Genomic DNA, 22,796 nt, shown 5'->3' with positions numbered 1-22,796 from the left:
TAAACATCTAAAAAAAAAAAATAAATAAACAACTTAGGGGCGCCTGGGTGGCTCAGCCGGTTGAGCGTCCAACTCTTGGTTTCAGCTCAGGTCATGATCTCGCAGTTCACGAGTTCGGGTCCCGAGTTGGGCTCTGCACTGACTGTTGGGTACCTGCTTGGAATTTTTCTCTCTCCCTCTCTCTCTCTCTGCCCCTCTCCCTGCCTCCCTCTCTCTCTCTCTCAAAATAAATAAATAAACATTAAAAAAAAAACTTAAAAAAAGAGGGGATCCTAGGTGGCTCAGTCGGTTACGCGTCCGACTTTGGCCCAGGTCGTAGTCTCCCGGTTCATGGGTTCGAGCCCTGCTTTGGGCTCTGTGCTGACAGCTCGGTGCCTGGAGCCTGCTTTGGATTCTGTGTCTCCCTCTCTCTCTCTGGCCCTCCCCTACTAGTGCTCTGTCTCTCTCTTTCAAAAATAAATCAATGTTAAAATAAATAATACATAAATAAACAAACAAATAAATAAAAACTTAAAAAAAAAACTCATGATTAAGAAGTAGCCAAAGAGGTTAGGAGGAGAATGAGGGAAGAGCTAACTAACATCAACCCCCTGAGAATTTCAAGAAGAAAAGGACTATGTACTTAGTGGCCTCAAACGCTGCAGGGACACCCTCAGCGCCAGGCATGTGGACTCCAGGCTTAGTCCCAGTTTGAACCCTGGCTTGACCACTTACGGCTGGGTGCCGTGGCAGTGACTATGGATGCCATCTGTGCCCAGCCCACCTCAGAGTCCCCCTGTAGCTTCATAGACAGCATCCAGCCCACGAACAACATGCCCCCTCAGTCACCTGCCTGCCCCACACTGCGGGCTGCTTCTGCGAGCTATAGGGGACTCACTGCCCCCAGGGACAACCCTTAGCGGATGAGGGAGGGGAGTCCCTGGAGAAATGTCTCTGCCTCCCCATCTCCCAGTGGTGTGATTTTAAGAGGGTGTTTTGGGGGCACCTGGGTGGCTCAGTTAAGTGACTTCAGGTCATGATCTCACGGTTCGTGGGTTCGGGCTCTGTGCTGACAGCTTGGAGCCCACTGTGTCTCCCTGTCTCTCTGCCCCTCCCTGCTCATGCTCTGCCTCTCTCTCAAAAATAAATAAACATTAAAATAAAAACAAGAGGGTGTATTTGTTTTCTATTGGTGCTGTCACAAATTACCACTAATTTTGCGAACACACACACACATTTGTGATCTCACAGTTCGGGGGATGAGTTCGACGCGGACCTTACTGGGCAAAGATCAGAGTGCCCGCTGGGGGGTGCTTTCCTTTCTGGAGACTCTGTCTCCTGGCCTTTTCCAGCTGCCAGAAGGCTCCTGTCTTCCCTGATTTGTGGCCCCCTCCTCCATCATCATTCCTGACAGCACTGGGCTGAATCCTTGCCACACTGCCAACGTCTCTGGGTCTCTCGATTCTTTCTTCCACTTTTAAGGACCCTGTAATTACATTGGGCCCACGCGGGTAGTCCAGGGTAACCCCCTTAAGGTCAAACTTAGTTCCATCTGCAGCCTGGTAACACAACATGCTTACAGTTTCCAGGGACGGGACACAGACATCTTTGGGGTCCGGGGCATAGGTCTGCCTACAAGAGGGGGTTCCATAGTTTCCCGGATAGATGCCAACAAGGCTGAGCCCATGGGGGTAACCCGCTCACTTACATTCTTTGTGGCTTTCTCCCTTCCCTCATTCTGTCCACTTCTTGACTTGTGCTTCCCGGGAGGACCTTGCAAATAAACTCCCTTCCCCCAAATCCTCGTCTCGAGATCTGCCTCAGAGGAACCTCAAGTAAGACAGTGATCTTGGGGAAGTTACTCAATCAGTCTGAGCCCCGCTTTCCTCCACCGTGAAGGGTATATCTCAGTACCTAGCTCACAAGGCTGTTGGGAGAATTCTAAGAGATGATATTCATTAAAGTCTGTATGGTGTGTGTAGCAAGTCCTCAACTTGGAGGGGGGCAGCTGGTGAACAGAGAGGGGCCGGCCTTGGACAGAGAGATAGTCCTCCCTCTGAGACGCTGACGGTCAGAGAGGTGGGGTGGGGACAGTGTGGGAAAGCTGGAGGGTTTCTTCTATGGGCCTCTGTTTTCTTTCTTTCTTTTTCTTTCTATTTATTTTGAGAGAGAGAGAGAGAGAGAGCAAGCAAGGGAGGGGCAGAGAGAAAGAGGGAGAGAGAGAATCCCAAGCAGGCTCCACACTGCCAGTGCAGAGCCCGACGCGGGGTTTGATCTCCTGAACCACGAGATCATGACCTGAGCAGAAACTAAGAGTCAGATGCTTAACCGACTGAACCACCCAGACGCCCCATCCATTTCCTTCTTGAGCTGCATCTGCTTCTGAGGGCCAAACAGCACAGGACTGACTTTGGAGAGAACAACGAACATTCGGAATAGCATACTTAGAGATTTCTGAGCTGTCGGGAAAGCCCGGTTGGCACCAGAGATCATACATCAGTCACGGCACGACCCCTGAGCTCTGAGTTTTCTCCATGTGGTGAAATGGGTGGCCGGGGGGGGTGGGGGGAGACGGTGGATGGAAGGGACGTAAGGCTGGACGTTTGCAGGTAGATATGGCCAAAGAAGGGCGGTGCAGGAGACAAGGTTGGGGAGCTTGTTGAAGGCTCCAGCCTGGATGGAAGGGCAAAGGGCCACTTTGAGAGACTGGTGGCCCCCCTGTGGTGGAAGTGTGGGTGTAAAGAGACGGGAAGGTGACAGGAGATAGGATGTCAGTGCCTAACATCTCCAGGGAGGAGACAGTTTATGGTGTAGACAGAGGAGTGAAGGTAAAAGTCGTTAGATCTGAGGTACCCATCACCTACCAGGTCTTAGTCATGACTGGAGAGTCCTCCCACCTGCCACCACCCCCCCACCCCTCCCCCCCCACCCAGGACAAATCAGGGGTCACTCTTGAACGGGCAAAATTCCAACAAGGTAGGGGAGGGACTATCCCGGCAATAGCTAGTGGTTAACGCTGGATAGCAAACACCCAAAGTGAGAAAGTCAGGACAGAAGGAAAGTAACGCGACCGGAGCTGCTTTGGAGGTAACAGAATGTGGGAGGAGGAACGGGCAGCCTCCTGTCCCTCTGGGTTTCTGAGAAAGCAGAATCCTTTAGGGCAGTGCCCCCACAGCATCCACAGCACCAGGGGAGCCCATTAAAAGCAAGGATTCTTGGAGCACCTGGGTGGCTCAGTGGGTTAATAAGCGTCCAACTCTTGATTTCGGCGCAGGTCATGATCCCAGGGTTGTGGGATCGAGTCCCATGCTGAGCATGGACCCTGCTTAAGATTCTTTCTCTCCTTCTGCCCCTCCCCCACAAATAAAAACAAACAAACAAACAAATAAATAAAAGCATGGATTCTTAGTACTCCTCCCCCCCTCCCCCCCCACAGCATATATCCCCGACCAGCTGTATTAGTGGCCTGGGGCTGCTGTAACAAAGACCACAAAACTGGGTGGCTCAATACAGAGTACAGAAATGTATTCTCTCACAGTTCTGGAGACCAGAAGTCTGGAATCAAGCTGCTGGCAGGGAATGCTCTCTCTGATGGCTCTAATGAAGGGCCTTCCTTGCTTCTGGGAGTCAGAAGCAATCCTTGGCGTTCATTGGTTTGAAGCTGTCTCACTCCAATCTCCGTCCCAGTCTTCACATGGCCTTTTTCCGGCGTCTTTGTCCCCAAAGCTCCCTTTCCTCATAAATCATTGGGTTTAGGGCCCACCCTAATCTACCACGACCTCATCTTAACTTGATGACATCTGCAAAGACCTTTCCAAATAATGCCACATTCACAGGTACCAGAAGTCAGGACTTCAATACATCTTCTGGGGCGGGGGACACAATGATTAAAGAAAATAATGGTTTGTGACGTGTGTTGAACATGGTAAGGCAGACTTTATTCAGGACCACTGCAACAGAACTTTGCAGTGAGGGAGAGAGATTGGGCTCAACTCTGAATATAGCATGGGCAAGAGGGAATTTATAGCCAAGGAGCAGGGTGGGAATCTGTAGGTGGAAAATTAGGAAGAGGAAATAACAGGGGTGGGGGTGGGGGGATTCCGGCTAAACCGACCTAACAGGATTCTTGCTAAAGGCAGGATGATCAGACATCACCTGAGGGATGGGGAACCTGATCAGATATTGGACGGGGGCACGGATATTGCTAAAACTGGATTTTACAAGGAAGTACACAGCTGAGCCTAGAAAGTTCAGGAGCCTGACTAAAGCTTGGCCGAGCAAAGAATTTTTGTCATAACTCAACCCATCGTGCCAGCTAGATACAATCTTTGGGGGCAGGGCTGGTAAATACGTATTTTTTAAGGGTCCACGGGGTAAAGGAACCTAGGACAACCACCTTTCAGTTGGCATCAGCAGGACCTGAAAACTCAGGGAAGATGGTCCTCTGATGGCTCCGCTGGGGAAGACTCAGACAAAGGCTGGTGGGAGAAAAGCTGGCTGGGGGAAGCACAGAGAACCCTGCATTTAGGACAGAGAAGGAGGGTGGAGAGATCCAGTGGATCGTCTGGCCCCAAGGCTGGAGACCGACTCCACACGAATGAAGGCATCCGTAGCTCAGTCAAGAGTCTACCGCCTGTGCTCGGAAGAATTTGATTCCAGTTGTTTCGGAGCTGCTGAGAGCTCCAAACCCAGGGGTCGGGGGTGCTGGAGGAGGAAGGAGCAGGTTTTGAGGATGCTGGCCTCCCACAGACTCGGCACGGATCAGCCTCTTGCTCCCCCAGCCATTCCGCAAGGAAGCCCCGCAGGGCTCTGTCCAAGGTCTCTTTCGCTTTCCTCCACAATTCTCCTTCCCGGTTAATCCCACCTCTTTCCGAGGCTAGAAACCCCATTTACATGCTGATGGTCCCACGTTTGCATCTCAAACTCAGAGCCCACCCCCACCCCAAGCGCCAGCCCTTGTGTGACCCATTGCATTCAGCCTAGACTATCTGGCAGGTGCCTGAAATTTCACATTTTCAAAGCCGAACTCGCCCCTACACTTGTTTGCCTTCCCATAGTTTCCATTTCAGTTAGCATCACTACCCACCCAGACCCCCCCAAACTAGAAATCTGGGCGTCATCTTATGCTTCTTCCTCCAACCACACGCTAAATCACCTCCACTCCTCTCTTTTGTCCACATTCCCGCTGCTTCATTTCAGATACCCTCAACTCCATGCTCGACTACTACAATTACCTGCTAATTAGAGATGTGGCCCCGTTTTCCCCTCCAGGAGTCGGCATCCTCCCAGATGAGGTGCAGCCTTTTCTACAAGCTCAACTTGTAAAAAAACAAATCTGACAAACTCTGCTGACTACGTCACAAATGCCCAACTGCTCAGCATGACACATGATCTTCATGTAGGGCCCCACTCACCTTGCCCCTAACCCCCCAACTTTGTGACTTTGACTAAAACAAAAAATTAAAAACGCACAAACAATACCCAAAGCCCACAACGACTCACAAAATCAATCTTAAAAGGGAGAGGATGTGAGGACTAAAGGTATCTGCATCCTCCGTTCCCGGGTCTGGAGGTCTGGGGTGTGTATACAGGCGTCTTCCCAGGTGATGCAGATGCGGATCCAGGTTTGCCAACCACAGGGCCGTGCCATTCTTAGAAAAGAAAAGAAAAGAAAAGAAAAGAAAAGAAAAGAAAAGAAAAGAAAAAAGTCCAACAATTCACATCAGAGAATCCGGGCTACTATGTTTTTCCCTAACTTCCTGTAGAGGCACACAGAAAAAAAACCACAGCGCAGAAAAGCCTGCATCAGCCGGTCGGCTTCGTTGCATCACTTCTGCCTCCTCACCAAGATTGACACCCCGAGGAATTGTCCGGCAGAAATTTTAAGAATGAAAAGGGGCCTCTGCAGAGCCCGCAGATCTGACCCGCAACATAAAGCACCTTTCGGTTACCAAAAACATTCCTGCCCCCAAAACCCAGTTAGAAAATGCCGAACCACCCGAGGAAAGTTTCGTCGGCATTCCTCCACACTCCTCGGTTTTGAGGGAAGCCCTAAAAGACACAGTGTTATGAAAGCATTCTGCTTTACTTTCATCGGCAGTGCCTCCGAGAGTTGAAAACCCGAAGAAAGCACTTTCGCAAGACGAAGCTGTCCTATCAGTGTTAATTCAAACACACACAGTATTAGGCTGCCATGTTTACTTGGACATGTGAAGAGCAAACAATGTAACTGAGGAACCTTGAGCTCGGACTCCCTCCCAAGCACGTTGAACATTCAAGAAACTTTGCAGGACGTCTGCACATCCAGTGAGGCTCACGTTAACTCCTGAGCCAGGCTAAAACAATAGAAGGGAGAGACGACACAAGTCACTATTAATCAGACGCGCCGTTTATGTTTTTAAATCTTCCCTCGCAGCAGAGGCGGCTTTTCCTCTGCTCCTACTCTTTTTGAAACTGTTTCCACGGTCATTGTCTCCCAGTACGAAACGACGGCGGCGCTCGGGGAGCAGGTACAGCGTCCCGCAGGGTGTAGCGCGGTGGAGCCCGGCCAGGTTTTGGAAAACATTCCCGGCCCTTCCGGCGGGTCGAGGAAAAGTAGGTGGCCCGGGCGCCAAAGGCTGCTGCCAATGCAACTCGCAACTTTTGAAATCAATCCTTTTTGCATCATGCAACGGATGCCACCGCTCCTCGGGTTTGCAACCCCCCACCCCTCCCCCGAGACCAATCATTGCCGCGCTCGGGCCTGCACATCGCCCCCGCCCCCTTCCCGGGCCGCACGCAGCCACCGAGACGCTCCGGCCGCGGCCCGCCGCCTCTTAAAGGGCGGTAGCCGGCCCTTAAAGGCCCCTCGCGCGCGGCGCACGGCGGAGCGCGGCGGCCCGGTTCCCGGCAGGGGCCCGCCGAGCCAGGCCGAGCCCCCGCGGCGCCCAGGCGCGGCCCGGGCCCTCCCGCCCTCCGCGCCGCCGCCGCCGGGAGCGGCATTTTTATTCAGGCGACGCTTAAGGGAGCCCGGCCGCGCCCGGTGCATTGTGGGAGCGCCGGAGTCCCGTTTTCGGGAGGAGGAGGAGGGCGCAAAGCGAACCGGTAAGCGCCTGGCTTGGGGAGGGGGGGGCGCGACGCCAGGCTTAAAGGGGAATATTCGTCCGCAGGCCCATGGCGGCCGTGCAGATCCCCCTCCGGGCCGCCCGGGCCCGCCGGGAGCCGCGCACGGCCGGCGCTCTCCAGCGCTGCCTGGAGAGGGGCAGAGCCAGGGCTTGGTGGGGCCGCTTTAAAAAAGAAGCACCGCCCGCGCCGCCGCCGCCGCCGCCGCCGCGCGGAGCCGGGGAAGGAGGGAGGGAGGAGAGGGCGGGGGAGGAGTGGAGGGGGAGGGCGGCGGCGGCGACGCAGGGGTTAATTTTTTCGCCCGCCGACATTTTTGTGCGGCGGCGGCGGCGGCCCGCGCGCGCGGCGGGAGAACCCAGCCCGGTCCCCGGGCGCGGCGCGCGGCGCCTCCGGGGCCCTCCCCGCCCCCACGCGCGCGCCCTCCGGCCCGCGGGCGCCGCCTGACCCTAGGCGCCCCGACCGGGCCGGCCCCGCGGGCCGGGGTCCCGCCGCGCTCGCGCTCGCGCCCGCCCCGCCGCGGCCGGTTGGCCGTGCGCGCCTCGCGCCTTCCCTGCGGTTCCCGCCGCCGCCGCCGCCGCCGCCGGGGAGATCGGGCTGGCATGGCCCAGCCGGCGGCGCCGCCGCGCTGCCTCCGCCCGGACGCGGCCAGCCCGCCGCGCCGCGCCGCACAAAGAGCCCAGGCCGGGTCTGCCTTTAAAGGCGGCAGCCTGAGATTTAAGGTGTCCCCGCGTGCCGGCCTCGGCGCTCCGGCTGCCTCCTGGACGCGTGCTGCATGGAGAGAGCCCGGTCCCCGCGCGCCGGGCCCGGAGCCCACCCCATTGTTTCTTTGCTGGGCTTAGGGGCTTGGGGGTAGGGAGGTAGGTATGGGGCTGCGGCTGCACCCTCTCCCATCCCCGCTTACCGTGCTCCCCGAGCTGTGCGGCCCGCTTGGCGCTCTCGGTGAAAAAAAAAAAAAAAATTCAAAGGTGGCCAAGAAGGAAAGGGTTAACCGTTGTCTTTAAATATTCATATCATTGTTTTAAAGGTGTAAACATGCAGCTTTGGGGTTGGAGTTGAAGCTCTCTTATTATGCAAATTTACTCCCCCCCCCCCCCCATTAATTACGATTTCCCCGAGCACATCTCCCCCCACCCCCCGTTTTCTCACACCCACCCTCCAAAACCTGTAAGTTTGCAAGGTTTGGATGAGTGTGATGTGTATTCCTCGTTCCATTTGGAATTTTAAAACTTCAGAGTGCTTTTGGACTTAAGGTGTTTTAGACATTTTTCTTCTTAAAAATCAGGGAAGGTAGAAGTTATGTTTGAAAGATGGTTAGTCCCCCCAGTTCCCCGCCTCTTTTTTGGGAGGTGGGGGTTAGGCTTGGAGGTAGGAAAATAACTGGATGCCTCGTGAGTTGGATTTTTTTTTTTTCTCCTGGTAGGAGTGAGGCGGTGTTGAATGCGAGGCGTTTTGTGAGGAAAGGACTGTTTTGTTCCAAACTCTAGCAAGTCAAAGTGCTATTGGACTTTTCCTAACTCTAAAATGGCTTCAGAATTCCCCTCTAGGTAATTTCCTTTGCTCTCCTGCCACCCTTCTCTTGGATGGGTTGTTTTCTTGGAGTATTTGAAGATTTACTCCTGTTCGGTTGTACGTTTCAAACTGAAATGATTGCTCACCCCAAAGATGTTTTTGTAAAGACAGTTTGGATTACCGCCCAAACTCAGGCTTTCTGAGATTTATTTTATTTATTTGTTTTGTGTGTGAGAGAGGGAGACTAATTTTAAATGAGTGATGTGGTTGCCAGGGGATAGAAAACTCTACAAACGGGAATCATGTTCTGCATCGTAAATTTTATAGGGGAAACTGACCCTGAAATTTGGGGTGTCTGTAATTCTGTGCCCAGTAAAGTATCAATCTGGAGGTTCATAAACCTTGGGAGTGCATGTAAGATTCTGGTTGCACCTCTGAGACTTCAGACTTAGAAGGGCTTGCTCTAGAAACTTCCAGTGGTACCAAGTACGTTAATGCTAGGGATTTCGTACAGTGTGATTTTTTTTCATTTTAGTTCTGCAACGAAGCGGCAACGACCAGGAGCAAGCATATTTTCTCAATGATGTGTGGGTACTGGTTCGTTGGGTGGGATGTTTGCTTTCTAGGAAAGAGCACTGCATTAAAACGTTAGAAAACTTTCCACCGCTCTCTTGGAGAAAATTAATCTTGGTGTGTTAAACAGCTGTTCCACTTTTCTTTCAAGTTCTGTTCTTTAGTGAGGCTTCCTTAGTTTTGGATCACGTCCTTCTGGCTCAGAATGAAAACATGCTTTTTTCTAAAAGTGAATCGAGCATCACGAAGGATTTCATCAAATGCGTTTCCGTCAGCATCCTTTTCCTGCAGCGTGTCTAATGGGCATTTTATTTTTCTGTGGGGCACAGCAGAAGATGTTAAAAGGTTTTCTAGAAAAGTCACTTTAGCCAAGACTTCTTGATTTCTAAACCGTAGTGCTTCTAGGCTGACAGATGAAGTGACTAGAAGTTTTCTCATGATGTTGGCCGCCAGAAGAGCCTATGAGACTTACTGCTCAAGATGGCCTTGTGTCATGTGCCAGCTGGCCCGTAGTGCCTTCTTCAGGGGAGGCGTCCTGGCTGCCCGTCAGAGCCACAGTTACAGCAACACAGACCTCAGACCTTGCCTGGAAGATGTCTGATGGTACAGTCAATTTCTTAAATGAGTTCTTCGGGCTTCTGCATCACTATAATGAACTGTTGTGGCCTCTAATCGGCATATCCCTGGTCTGGATGATTTCAACTCTTTCCATGCTCGGCACCGTCTTGTATTCACTCGATTCTTAGCAAAATACTGGTGAGCATTCTTGTAATGGTGTCTTTGTGTTTTGGTGATGCCTAGGTGGATCTGTAAAGAAACCAGGCGGCTAGGAGCGGGAGGGGAGGAGCCCAGCTGTGAGGTGTGTGTGCCCAAGAACCATGTCTACGCGGGAGTCCTTTAACCCGGAAAGTTATGAATTGGACAAGAGCTTCCGGCTAACCAGATTCACTGAACTCAAGGGCACTGGCTGCAAAGTGCCCCAAGATGTCCTGCAGAAACTGCTGGAATCCTTACAAGAGAACCACTTCCAAGAAGATGAGCAATTTCTGGGAGCAGTGATGCCAAGACTTGGTACGTGAGCCCTTCTTCCCTTTATACTTCCCCAAGTACAGCGTCTTGGCTGCAGTTGTAGTCAGTGGGTCAAAAGCCAAATTTCTGTCCTCCCATGTTGCCTTCTTCTTCTTTTTTTTTTAAATCTAATTTCTGCAAGGATCCAAAGAGCAAAGCAGTGATAGCTATGACATTATTGTAGCTTGTTTGGAGGAAATGCTTGAAAAGCATCAAGGAATGTGCTGTAGCCATTTTTTTAAGCTATTAAGTATGCAATTGAGACAATTCTGTTACAGCGAAAGTGTTTCTTGCTAAATCGAATTTTGTAGTTAGCTGAGGGTTAAGCAGAAACTCCTTTATGCCTCTGTCCTAAAACTTTCCTTAAAATGCCTGCGTTCTCTCCTCTGCCGTAGGAAAGAAAGGGGTGTCTGTGCGTCATCGTGCGGTGCTATGGGGGCAGTGACTGGGTTGGGGAGGAATTGGGGTTCCTTTGCAATATGCACTGTTTGCCGAGCTCCTGTGGGGAGGAGGGAGAAGACTGAAACTGTGCTTGACCCGGGGACGTCATCTGGCATCGAGAGCATGGTTTTCCTTCTTTACTAAATTCCTTTTTTAGTGGTTTGCCTCTTCCCAAACACAGAGCTCAGAAAGAAATTCTAGGCTGTTGGAAATTGTTAGCTTTTGTCATGTGGTGCGCTAAGGACGTGGCAAAACACCGTGATCGCTTTGCCTTTTGAGTGTTTGGCATGTATTCCAGGAGTTTGGGTGCTTGGTAGTCGTGGTATTCGACTTGATCGGCTTTCTTACAGAAGGTTTTCATTTCGTTTACTTTCACCCGTTGTCTTATTGTGTAGTTCTGTCCTCCAACCCGAGATCCTCCTTTCTTCCCCAGAGAATATATCAAAGCCGAGCTGCTTTGGTGGGGAGAGAGGAAAACTCACACCCCACGCTATAGGGGCCGCGGGGCTGGCTCCCAGGAAGGAGTTCAGTGCGAAAACCACTGTCGTCTAGCTGGTGTGGAAGCCGGGAGAAATACCACGGGAGTGAGCTGGATCGGCTGTCGGCATACTTGTCAGGCAATAAGAATATACCGAGAAAGCTGTCAGATAACGTGGTCGAGAGAAGGACGCTGCCAAATGGGCAAAAAGAGATGCAATAAAAACCTTACGTGTAAAGTAGTAATGCCTCTTTCTGACTTCCCTGTGGACCTCGCTGAGCATGCCGTGCGCGGTGAAGCATTTTGAAAATGGGTCACATCATTCGCTCCTTCCCTCAGCCCCGTGATGCCGGGGAAGGTCGAGTAAGTCATTCCGTGTCACTCGGTGAGGGTCAGGACCTGGAGTCCGCGTCCTCTGATTCCTCCGCCCACCGTAATGTTTGCCCTCGGGTCTCTGAGACCGGCGTGTTTGAAGTGAGGAGAGGGGCTGCACCAGCTGCAACCTAGCAGTGGCATTGGGGACAGATGTCAGCAGCAAGGGGAGAGGTAGAAAAATCTGTTACCAGAACACGGTAGCAAAGGAGTCTAGTCACACGGGGCTCTTGAGAAGTCATTGGAAGCCGTGACCCTTTCCCAGAAAAATGCACACCCACAAAATGTAGCGTTCACGGTGTTCTCTAGGGGCACACGGACCCCAGGTTGCAAACAAAGGGACGCTGAAGAAAGCATAGTGTTAGAACCTTGTACAGAAGTGGTATATCCAGATAGCAACAACTTTGCTTTGGAATTGGGTGTAGATTCGTGTCCTGACAACAGTCACTTACTTGTCACTAATGGTAGTCTGTGCACAGTCTTACCCTTCTGAGTGACAGTTTCCCAGTCTGTAAGATGAACTGTTTGTAATTGTTGGAAGTACCAGAAATTATTTGTGTGTGTATATGTACCGTGTGTATCTGTTTCTAAATTTTTGTTAATGTTTTGTTTATTTTTGAGAAGGAGAGAGAGAGCACGAGCAAGAGTGAGGGAGAGGGAGACACAGAATCCGAAGCAGGCTCCAGGCTCCGATCTGTCAGCACAGAGCCCGATGTGGGGCTCAAACTCACAGACTGTGAGATCATGCCTGAGCCGAAGTTGGTAGCTTATCCAACTGAGCCACCCAGGCACCCCTATCTGTTTCCAAGCTAGAGTGTCCTACCTCCCGGGTTCTAAGATGTAACAGTTGTTAAATGTACACATGTTTATTTAGATGTATTCTAACTAAAGAAATGTTAAAATCAGTGCTTCTTGCCTGGTACTTACGAGCTATCGAGTATTGATCACCATCACTGGTGGTGATGGTGTGATCATTGGGTTATTTTTTCTTGACGGCTTCAGTCTTGCTGAGAGCTTAGAATTCTCCAGCATCCACTGCTAATTAAATCTACACCGCTCATTCTGGTATTTGAGGCTTCCTCCACTCTGGGGCAATTTCCTCTGTTACCACTTGCCTTCTCCCTGGACTGTCCCTCTCTCCCCCAATCACCACGGACCGGACTGGTGCTGTCCAAAAGAAATGTGATGTGAGCCACATGTATAATTTCAAATTTCTGAATCTTTAAAACAGAGAGCGTCAGAAGAAATTAATTCTAACATATTTGATTTAACCTAATGCATTGTATATAAAAAACATCAAGTAAATATAGTTGATCTGAAACGTTACTAATGAAATGTTGGGTTTTTTGGTACACAGGCTCAAGAGTCACCACTCAGAATGCTCTGATGCGGCATATAAGTAGAAATTAAGTTCTTCACGATTCTAATTTATTTATTTTTTTTAATGTTTATATACTTTTGAGAGTGAGAAAGACAGAGCGTGAGCAGGGGAGGAGCAGAGAGAGAGAGGGAGAGACAGAATCCGAAGCAGGCTCCAGGCTCTTAGCTGTCAGCACGGGAGCAGGACACGGGCTCGAACCCACAAACCACCAGACCATGACCTGAGCCAGAGTCAGATGATGCTCAACCGACTGAGCTACCTAGGCGCCCCTCAAATTTATTTAATTCAAATTTAGGATTAACCAGATTAGAAACATTGAAAGCTAACATTCAGCAACTGCATTCAGTCTATTTCAGGAGTCCTGTAGTTTACATGAAAACCCTGAAGAAAACAGTGTTTCACTCTTTTCTAAAGCAAATAGTAACATTCTCAGAATAACCTGTTGTTGGCATTACCAATGTAGGGAGACTCAATATGAGTTAAATTGTGGTTCTTCACCTTGGCACTTACCTGCTCAACAGCCGCCCTCGGGTGAAATTGCCGGGGATGAATTTCCGTGCATTTCCCTGCGTGGTCTGACCTCCCGCTGGGGATCACTCACTACCTGGGCAGCCTGTCCATTGTCACAGGTCTGTGAGACTTGCCATCCAGACACTGCTCTGCAGAAAATCAGCCCGCCTTCGATGAGCCTGTGACTTTTGATTAAACCTGATTTTGTTTTTGCATTCGTAATAAGGGGTTAAGGCCAGGGGAAGTAAGGTGCCCTATGAGTCGGCCTCTGTTGGGTATTTTGCCGTTGTGGATCTGGGTTAGCTGTGCCTCAGCAGTGTTGCTCAAGCAAAACATGAAAGGTACTGGTGTGTTCACTTCAGCCTGATACAGACAGGACTTGTTCTCCTTCCGTTTGGAATTCTGATTTGGAATTCTGAATTGCGAGGGTGCCTACTGTGCGCTTGTGTCCTTTGCTGTTTCATCCTGACTCTTTCTCTGCCTTCGGCTGTTCGCCACAAAGTTGAAATAATCCCAAGAGGCCTGGAGGGCATCCTTTGGAGAGACACATAGGAAAGCACTCGGTATTCAGCTTACTTGGTGGGAAGGCCAGTCTGAATTTGAGAACACCTGCATTACAGGTGATTTTCAAAGAAAGGTAGCCTACGGCAGCCCAGTCTTCATCATTTCTAAACTGATTTGAGTAAAAGGGAATTATTTCTAATTAGATCATCAATTGTCCATGTTATCTTTCTAAACATTTAGATACATTTTTTTTTTTTTTTTTTTTTTTTGAGAGAGACCGGGAAAGAACCCCTAGAAACAATTCTTAATGAATTGAAATGTTTCCTACAGGCCTGTTTAGCAAAGTATTTTTCCCTGTTCATAATGTAAGTTAGTAAAGGTGACATTTACAAGTTTTCCACAAGAGGAATAACATGAAATGTTAAAGTTTCCTCTTAAAAAATGCTTCCGGGGGGGCGCCTGGGTGGCGCAGTCGGTTAAGCGTCCGACTTCAGCCAGGTCACGATCTCGCGGTCCGTGAGTTCGAGCCCCGCGTCAGGCTCTGGGCTGATGGCTCAGAGCCTGGAGCCTGTTTCCGATTCTGTGTCTCCCTCTCTCTCTGTCCCTCCCCCGTTCATGCTCTGTCTCTCTCTGTCCCAAAAATAAATAAACGTTGAAAAAAAAAAAAAATGCTTCCGGGAACCTACGTAACAGATCACCTAGGTACCACAGTATGTACTTGCTTGACTGGAAGCAATGAATATGAATACTTGTTCCAGTGACAAGTTGACAGCAGCGGGCCTGATGTGGGGCTCGAACTCACGAACCACGAAATCATGACCTGAGCCAAAGTTGGATGCTCAACCGACCCAGCCACCCAGGTGCCCTATAACTTTTTTTTTTTATGTGTGTAAAAGATTTTACAGATTTTCTGTTGGGGAACATAGAATAATTGCCTGAAGATCGGTTCAGAAAGCACCTATAGATAAGACAACCCAAGTTGTACTTACACTTTCTCATCTTTAAGGAAATTCTCTGTGGTGCCAGTCACATGATACAGTAATATGAAGGGGAAATTTCCATTTGAAGCATCGTTAAAGTCTAAAAATTGTACCGTGTAGAAGTTGAGTCTTCATGACTAACGAATTTTATTCTCACTTTCTATCTTAAGCTAGTTATGTTTCACGTTTATTTCAGTTAATGCTACTTGATAGGAAACATGCTGCTTTATTGGCAGGGTGCAGTGTTCCTTAAGTGTCGTGCACACGACTGTTCGTCTTCACAACACCAGTGGTAGGAAATGAAACGGCTTTTCCATTTGACTTTTGGGTGATGGTAACTTTCATCTTTGCAGGCATCGGAATGGATACTTGTGTCATTCCTTTGAGGCACGGCGGTCTTTCTTTGGTTCAGACCACGGATTACATTTATCCTATCGTCGATGACCCTTACATGATGGTGAGTTTGACCCTGGTGCGTTTTTACATCTGGGACTGCTTGTTGGTCGGGTTTGGGGCTGTGGCTGGGGATTTTGTTTCTGTCACACCCAACTTGTTCTCGTCCCGCCCTGCCCTGACTTCTGCACGTGGAGCCAGTGGATCTGTGCCCTGCTCACACTTGGTACCTTGCGGAAGGCAGTCACAGCAGACGCGGTGAGCCCTCTGCTGCTCTTGTACCTGATGCACGTCTGCACGAACACCTGTTGTCTCAGCATGTGTGTTGACTGCCATGTTTGTGGTTTCCTTCTTTCTTTCTCTCTTTGACCGTTGTCAACTCCACACTCCTGTGTTTCAGGCTTAGAGGTGTTAACCATACTCTGTAGCGGGACTGATCCTAGATGTTTCCTTCCGGAAGTAAACAGCTTAGCATCTCACCACAGTTAAGCTTCTTGACCATTCATTCTGATTCTGGTCACCATCCACCTCGGTGTGTTAGCTGCCACTGTGTAGAATACATGTCCGAACTGCTGCGTTGAAGTTTCTAGCTGCTGATCGCGGCCTGCCTAGATATATTTTCCATTTGTTCTGTGCATGGTTACGCCAGCAACCCCTTGGTCTAACCAACTTTAACCCCCTACCCTACCAGACAGGGAGCCGATGAGGCGACTGGGAACGTCCCGTTGTTAGGAAATGGTCCTCCCTGTGTGCCATGGGCCCTGGGATCAAGCCTCACACATAGGGACCTAGGCCATGAGACAGCTAAGTGCGGGGAGGAGGAAGATCACCTCTCAGGTGCCAGCGACACGCATACAATTTACTAGAAACCTGGTCTGGCCTCTGCATGTCTCTTCTCTCGAGCAGTAATCCTCAGCCTGACCTGCACCACACCCCAGGCACCACCAGAGGCAGAGGTGCTAGAACCGGAATCCATCCTTTATCCAGCATGTCTTAAAAGCACGTGAGAGAACCCAGGACAGAAGGGACAGAAAATTGCTGCAGCTCTACACCCCCAAGGTGCAAAACACCTGTGGCCCTTGCTAGTGCTGCTTCTAAGCTCACTGCTGATCGGCCAGGAAGTTGTAAGGAAACCTCACCAAGCCATGAACCAGCTGCTGGAAATAATCCTTGGGGGTTTGATTGTCCTTATCAGAAGAAAAATTTGTTATTTTTCTCCTTCACTGTCTAGAAGTGACAACTTAACATTTATGTTATTTTATTTTATTGTTAGTTTTATTTCTAAGTCATCTCTACACCCAACGCGGGGATCAAACTCACAATTTTGAGATCAAGAGTTGCATGCTCTACTGACTGAGCCAGCCAGGTGCCCCGACAACTTCTCTTTAATAAATCTCCAGTGGTGATAAAAGAACAAAATCTTATCACATTTCTTTTGAATCATTTTGAAGTCCCTTATTAAATAATATAGCTCACTGGAAACACTTTATATTTTCTTTAGAAAACAATCTGACTTCGAGCTTGGATGGTTTTTTTTTGTTTTGTTTTTTGGGTTTTTTTTGTCTCTTCTATTTTTTGATTTCTCAACCAAGATTTTTTCCTGTTTATCTTCTAGAGCCTTGAAAAGAAGCTACCAAAATTTCGCCCTCCCTGTATTATAAAAAACCGTCTTCTCTGTAACCAGTAAAGTCAACATATTTTTAGCGTCTGTTTAGGATACATGGCCGTTTCCAAGATTGCTTTAGGACTGTTGTTTTCAAACTTTTCTCCTTCTATAGTTCTCCTCCCAGAACCATCTGCTCCAGCCTCGCTCACCCCAGCGTGTGCCCCCAACCCCCATTCCCCATCTACGTAAATTGCAGATTTCTCCCAATATCTTAGAACGGGAAAGAACATGGAAATTACTGCTGCAGGAATGTCTGAGAAAGACTGAAGGAACAACCTAGTGGTTCTGTGACTGAATGCAGGACACAGAAAACGGGGACCACATCCCTGGAAAGTCCCCGAGTTCTGGGACGTGCCCTGTAGGCACACGCGGAAAGTCCCCTACTTGTCCTTGCTCATGCCTCCCCTCTCTTCCAGGGCAGGATAGCATGTGCCAATGTCCTCAGCGACCTCTACGCGATGGGGGTCACGGAATGTGACAATATGCTGATGCTCCTTGGAATCAGCAATAAGATGACGGACAGGGTAAGTAGTGTTGTTGTCTCAGGGGCGTCACTTGACCGGGTAGCCCTGCGTCCCTCGTCTGTAAAGCGAGGTGGCCAGGCAGTGCAGCTTTCCTACTCTTGTCGGGCTCCCTGTTTAGTTTTTGGCAGCTGTCCGTGAATTAAAATAGAGAGTCTGGCCTATTCTTCTTTTCGTTTCCACCACCTGCTTCCCGTTCTCTCTTCCAGGTAGACTGAAGCCAAGACAGTCATGTTTGTTTGATAAAGTCTAGGCCACAGTAGTAGCACCTCCGTGCCAGGCGTGTGGACCGGGCCCGCCCTGCAGACCCCCGGCTTGTGGCACGGAGGCTGGCCGCCTTCCTCTGCTTGCTGCTTGGGTCGCTGATGTGGATGGTGAAGAGACGGGTGTCGTGTGTGTTTATGGCTCACTCAGCAGTGTCTGTGGCCTTGCTGCCAGTGCCTGCTGGTTGACACAGAGAGGATTTCCATTTAGATCATTTTTGTTCCCCAAAAGAAGTCTTGCCCTGCCTATTTGCAGTAAAGCCCCCACAACATGCGCTTGGGTCATAACTTTAACAGGCTCTGGAGAAGGGCATGAGGATGCGTATTAAGCTAGCTCTAGTGTTCTTTTTTTTTTTTTTTTCCTTTTTTTAAAAATTAATTAATTTTTTTTTTTTTAAGCTAGTCTTGGAATTCTTGGGAACCATGTAAGTTGCTGGCTCAGATTTAGGGCAGACCTGTATATCCAGTCATATTCTAGTTTTTAATTCTCTGTTATCTGGGCTTCATTCACATTGTAACCTAGAACAACTTCTAACTTTTAATAAAATGGTTACAATGTCAACTGTTCCGTATTTCTTTCTGTTATTCCCTGCCCCATCTATAAGCTTCCAGGACTTCCTTCAGGGCTTTACAATCTTTTATTATGTAAAAAAAAATTTTTTTAATGTTTTTATTTATTTTTGAGAGAGAGAGAGACAGAGCGCAGCAGGGGAGGGGCAGAGAGAGAGGGAGACACAGAATCTGAACAGGCTCCACGCTCTGAGCTGTCAGCACAGAGCCCGACGCAGGGCTCGCACTTGGAAACTACGAAATCATGACCTGAGCCGAAGTCGGGCACTTAACTGACTGAGCCACGCAGGTGCCCCTACAGTCTTTTGTTAAAACTACAAGGGTGGATTCTCTTTCCTGCGTTTTGAACTGAATTATGTCTTTTCATTTGTGTTCTTTTAAACCCTAGGAAAGGGATAAAGTGATGCCCCTAATTATACAGGGTTTTAAAGACGCGGCCGAGGAGGCAGGGACGTCTGTGACGGGTGGCCAGACGGTGTTAAACCCCTGGATCGTTTTGGGAGGAGTGGCTACCACCGTCTGCCAGCCCAACGAATTTATCATGTAAGTTGATTTCTGTTTCGTGTCTCCTGACCTGCTTCCCCCTTTTTCATTTTTTGGCAAAGATTTGTTGAGATGCTCATTCACATCACGTACAATCCACACATTTAGAGTACACAAGGCAGTGATCTTCGGTACATTCACAGAGGTACGCATCCGTCACCAGAGTTGATCTAGGACGTTCCGTCACCCCAGCTGGAAACCCGCCCTCCTTCAATGTCCGTCACATTCCCCCTGCTCCCCTTCTGCCTTCTGTGACTTCACGTAATATTAGCGTGATGGTTTTAGGGTTCATCATTTTGTAGCATGCATCAGTGCTTTATTCCTGTTTATTAACAATTCTGGATTTTTTAAAATGCGTATTTGTTTAAGTAATCTCTGCACCCGACCTGGGGCTCTAACTTGCGACCCCAAGATCAAGAGTCACTCACTCTTGTGACTGAGCCAGCCAGGCACCCCCTAGATTTTATTCATTAAGGTACAATTTATTTAACAAAATTTCATACCACGTAAAATTAAACTTTTTTAAAGTATGCACTTCATTGGTTTTTCACATTCACAAGGTTGTGCGTCCATCACTGCTGTCCAATACCAGAACGTTTTGATCGCCCCCAAAAGGAACCCTGTATCTATTAGTGGTCACTGTCAGTTCCCTCCCACCCCCCCGCCCCGTCCTGGAAACCAGTAATGTGCTTTCTGTTTTGTGAATTTGCCCATGTTAGACATTGGTGTGTTCACAGTTGATGGATGTGTTAACGAATGATGTTGCTGTGAACTTTTGTGTGGACGTACATTCCCTGTCCCACGGGTATATACCTAAGAACTACTGGGTCCTGTGGTAACTGTGTATCGTGGGCAACCGCCACATGGCTTTCCCTACAGTGGCACCGTTTTACATCCAAAGCAGCAGCGTGGGAGAACGTCCGTGTCCTCACCAGTCCTGGTTCTTGTCTGCATGTTTGATGGCAGCCGTCCTAGCGGGTGGGAGGTGACACAGCCCTGAGTGAAATGGGCATTTCCTCGGTAGCTAATAATGCGAGCATCTTTTCCTGTATTTTCTGGCCTTTTCTGGATCTTGGGAAAGATTCTCTCCCCTTCTCTCTTTTAAAAAAATTTTTTTTCTTAACGTTTATTTATTTTTGAGACAGAGAGGGACAGAGCATGAACAGGGGAGGGTCAGAGAGAGAGGGAGACACAGAATCGGAAGCAGGCTCCAGGCTCTGAGCTGTCAGCACAGAGCCCGACGCGGGGCTCCAACTCACGAACCGCGAGATCATGACCTGGGCCAATGTCGGACACTTAACCGACTGAGCCACCCAGGCGCCCCTCTTTCTCTCTCTTTTTGAAAGATTCTCTCTTGATACAAGTTGTTAACTTTTCACGTTTGACGTCTTGTTAAGAAAAGCCACCGTGTCCCATTTTCTGAAGGATTCGAAACTCCATTCGTTTACCCTTTTTTATGAGTAAATACTATGAGGCACCGTGTCCGCACGGTTCAGAATTCAAAAGATCCAGAAAGGTCTACAGTGCAGAGTCCCTCCCCCATTCCTTGTCACCAGTTGCCCTTCCTGGACCGGGCAACCACTTTTTCCAATTTTTAACCAATTTACTGTGGACATTTAGATTCTTTTCAATTATTTCGACATTATAAATAGTACTTCGGTGCATACCCTTACACACCGATCATTTTGCGTGAGTGTGGCTCTCGGTAAGAAATGTTTTGGGGCGCCTGGGTGGCGCAGTCGGTTAAGCGTCCGACTTCAGCCAGGTCACGATCTCGCGGTCCGTGAGTTCGAGCCCCGCGTCGGGCTCTGGGCTGATGGCTCAGAGCCTGGAGCCTGTTTCCGATTCTGTGCTTCCCTCTCTCTCTGCCCCTCCCCCGTTCATGCTCTGTCTCTCTCTGTCCCGAAAATAAATAAACGTTGAAAAAAAAAAAAAAAAAAAAGAAATGTTTCATAGTAGAATTGCTGGGTCCGGTGTGTGTGCACAGTATGTGCACTGGGTGTCTCCAGGCTGCCCTTCAGAGAGGCTCTGGCAGCAGCGAACGGGAAGGCCACGTGTTGGTAACAGACCTCTTGTTCTTTGCCAGTTTGGTGGCCTAAACCTTACCTCTTCGTGAGTAAAGTTGAGCGTGTTTTTCATATGTTCGTGTCTTTTGCCCGGTTTTTGATTGTTTGGAGCTCCGTTTAGACACGTTATCTGACAGCTTTCGTGCGAAGGGTCTTGCCTTTTACTTACATCAGAGTTTTGTTTTCCTCTCTTTTATGTGGGCGGTTCTCAAACTTGCCACATAGAGAGGACAGAAGACCCTGAAAGTCTATCTGCCTCACACATTTCAGCTTTTTGGTAGAAAAAGCACTTAGCAATTGCAACAATTAGAAAGGAAAAATAATAAAACAAGCTTCGGTGGGTTTTTTTTTTGGTCAACAGTATGTACGTTTAGCTTGTAAAATAGGAATGAGCATATACACATGATTATATTTCATAAGATAGTGCCCGTAAACTTAAAAATAACCCGTCAGTTTTATTGCATGTAACTTGTTGATAGTAATTTTTATGGGTTACACATAACCTGTGATGTGCAAGACCGTATAAGCATTAAGGTGTGGTTGAGTCAGAGCTGAAGACTTTTATGTCTTAAGGTCTGGTTTTTGGAAAATGAGTTTCTTGTAAACTGTTAATAGAGTTAACATTTTTCAAACCTAACAGCGGATAGAGACATAGGATGAGTCGGGGAGTTATTTGTTGACTTGAAGTCTGTGGCCCGGGCGTTGTAATTGACGTGGGTGAGGGAGTGCATCATCTGCCATCGGAGGATAGAGCAGCTGGGTGGCCAGGAAGACACAGGTGCCTGCTGTAGTGATGATGCAGCATAATAGGAGTGTGGCTTGGGGATCGGTCCTCGTGTTGTCAGTGTTTGCCTTCCGTCTTTGAGAGGGAACCGCCAGGGACGCTGGGGTGGCTCAGTCAGTTATGCGTCAGACTCTTGATTTCAGCTCAGGTCATGATCTCACGGTTTGTGAGTTTAAGCCCTGCATCGGGTTCCATGCTGACAGCACAGAGCCTGCTGGGGTCTCTCTCTCCGCCCCTCCCCCAATCTCTCACGTGTGTGTGTGTGTGTGTGTGTGTGTGTGTGTGTATGATTTCACTCTCTAGATAAACTTAGAGAGAAGTTTATACATTTAAAAAAAAACAAAAACAGACCAGGAACAACCAAGGATTCTGTCTGGCGCCGGGTAGGAAACTTACTGTTGAACAGTCTGAGTTTGAGAACTTTGCTGAAATCGCCTAAACGTTAGACTGGCAGATTTGAGCCACATCCCACTGCGTCTCTACCTCGTAAGTGCTTGTGAAAAACAGCCCTGGTGTCAGAAGTCTGGTTGCCCCAGAACCACAGTGGGTCTGTACTGAGAATCACACACAAGCGGGGCTGAAGGTTAAGTGATTTGCTTCTTCAGACGCTTCTCGGGGGTGGGGGGGACCTGTGGGCGATTGCACGCTCCTCAGTTCTGTCATTGCTTCTGGTCCAGCGGCAGCCTCAGCGCTAGGTTGGAAGGTTCTACTCCGCTGATGGTGTTTGGCTTCAATTGAAGTAAGCACAGATAGTTTTTACCAGCCTCTTCTTGCTCCTGTTCTGCTGATACTGCGTCTGTCTCTCCTGTGCCCCTGACTGGAACCTGCCTTGTTCTCTTCTCCAGGCCAGATAACGCAGTACCGGGGGACGTGCTTGTGCTGACGAAGCCCCTGGGGACGCAGGTGGCCGTGGCCGTGCACCAGTGGCTGGATATCGTGAGTGAACCGCTGCTTGCCATCGTGGGCGGGGGGCGGGGTAGCAGCACACGTTTGGGGCCGTGGTAGTTTTTGTTGGGGCGGCTGGTTTGGAGACCAGGGCGCTCACCTCGCACATCCGATCGGTCGCGCATCTCCCTGGTCTGGCACCGGAGTTC

General features: G+C 49.4%; 1 protein-coding gene and 1 long non-coding RNA gene across 11 annotated transcripts in view; one reads left to right on the top strand and one right to left on the bottom strand.

The window, feature by feature from the left end:
• The window catches only part of LOC123590938, an 83,561-nt gene extending 75,542 nt beyond the window's left edge, over nt 1-8,019 (bottom strand). For all 3 annotated transcript variants that reach the window (XR_006709043.1, XR_006709040.1, XR_006709041.1), the window contains exon 1: nt 7,982-8,019. This is a non-coding gene — a long non-coding RNA (uncharacterized LOC123590938). The remainder of the gene's footprint in view (nt 1-7,981) is intronic.
• SEPHS1 (selenophosphate synthetase 1) overlaps nt 6,747-22,796 on the top strand; it is a 31,523-nt gene continuing 15,473 nt past the window's right edge. For 2 of the 8 annotated variants that reach the window (XM_045464612.1, XM_045464608.1), the window contains exons 1-6: nt 6,747-7,062; nt 9,964-10,233; nt 15,250-15,353; nt 17,372-17,479; nt 18,698-18,852; nt 22,548-22,638. In XM_045464612.1, coding sequence (XP_045320568.1) covers nt 10,041-10,233; nt 15,250-15,353; nt 17,372-17,479; nt 18,698-18,852; nt 22,548-22,638 — 651 coding nt within the window. In that variant the 5' untranslated portion in view covers nt 6,747-7,062; nt 9,964-10,040. Of the gene's footprint in view, nt 7,063-7,559; nt 7,938-8,500; nt 8,625-8,672; nt 9,177-9,963; nt 10,234-15,249; nt 15,354-17,371; nt 17,480-18,697; nt 18,853-22,547; nt 22,639-22,796 lie in introns of those variants that run through there. The other 6 variants (XM_045464615.1, XM_045464607.1, XM_045464614.1 and 3 more) reach the window with 6 other exon arrangements.

This window comes from Leopardus geoffroyi, chromosome B4, assembly GCF_018350155.1.
Source record: "Leopardus geoffroyi isolate Oge1 chromosome B4, O.geoffroyi_Oge1_pat1.0, whole genome shotgun sequence".
Classification (NCBI taxonomy): domain Eukaryota; kingdom Metazoa; phylum Chordata; class Mammalia; order Carnivora; family Felidae; genus Leopardus; species Leopardus geoffroyi.
The sequence above is the reverse complement of the archived record's forward strand: the minus strand, read 5'-3'. Positions and strand labels throughout refer to the sequence as shown.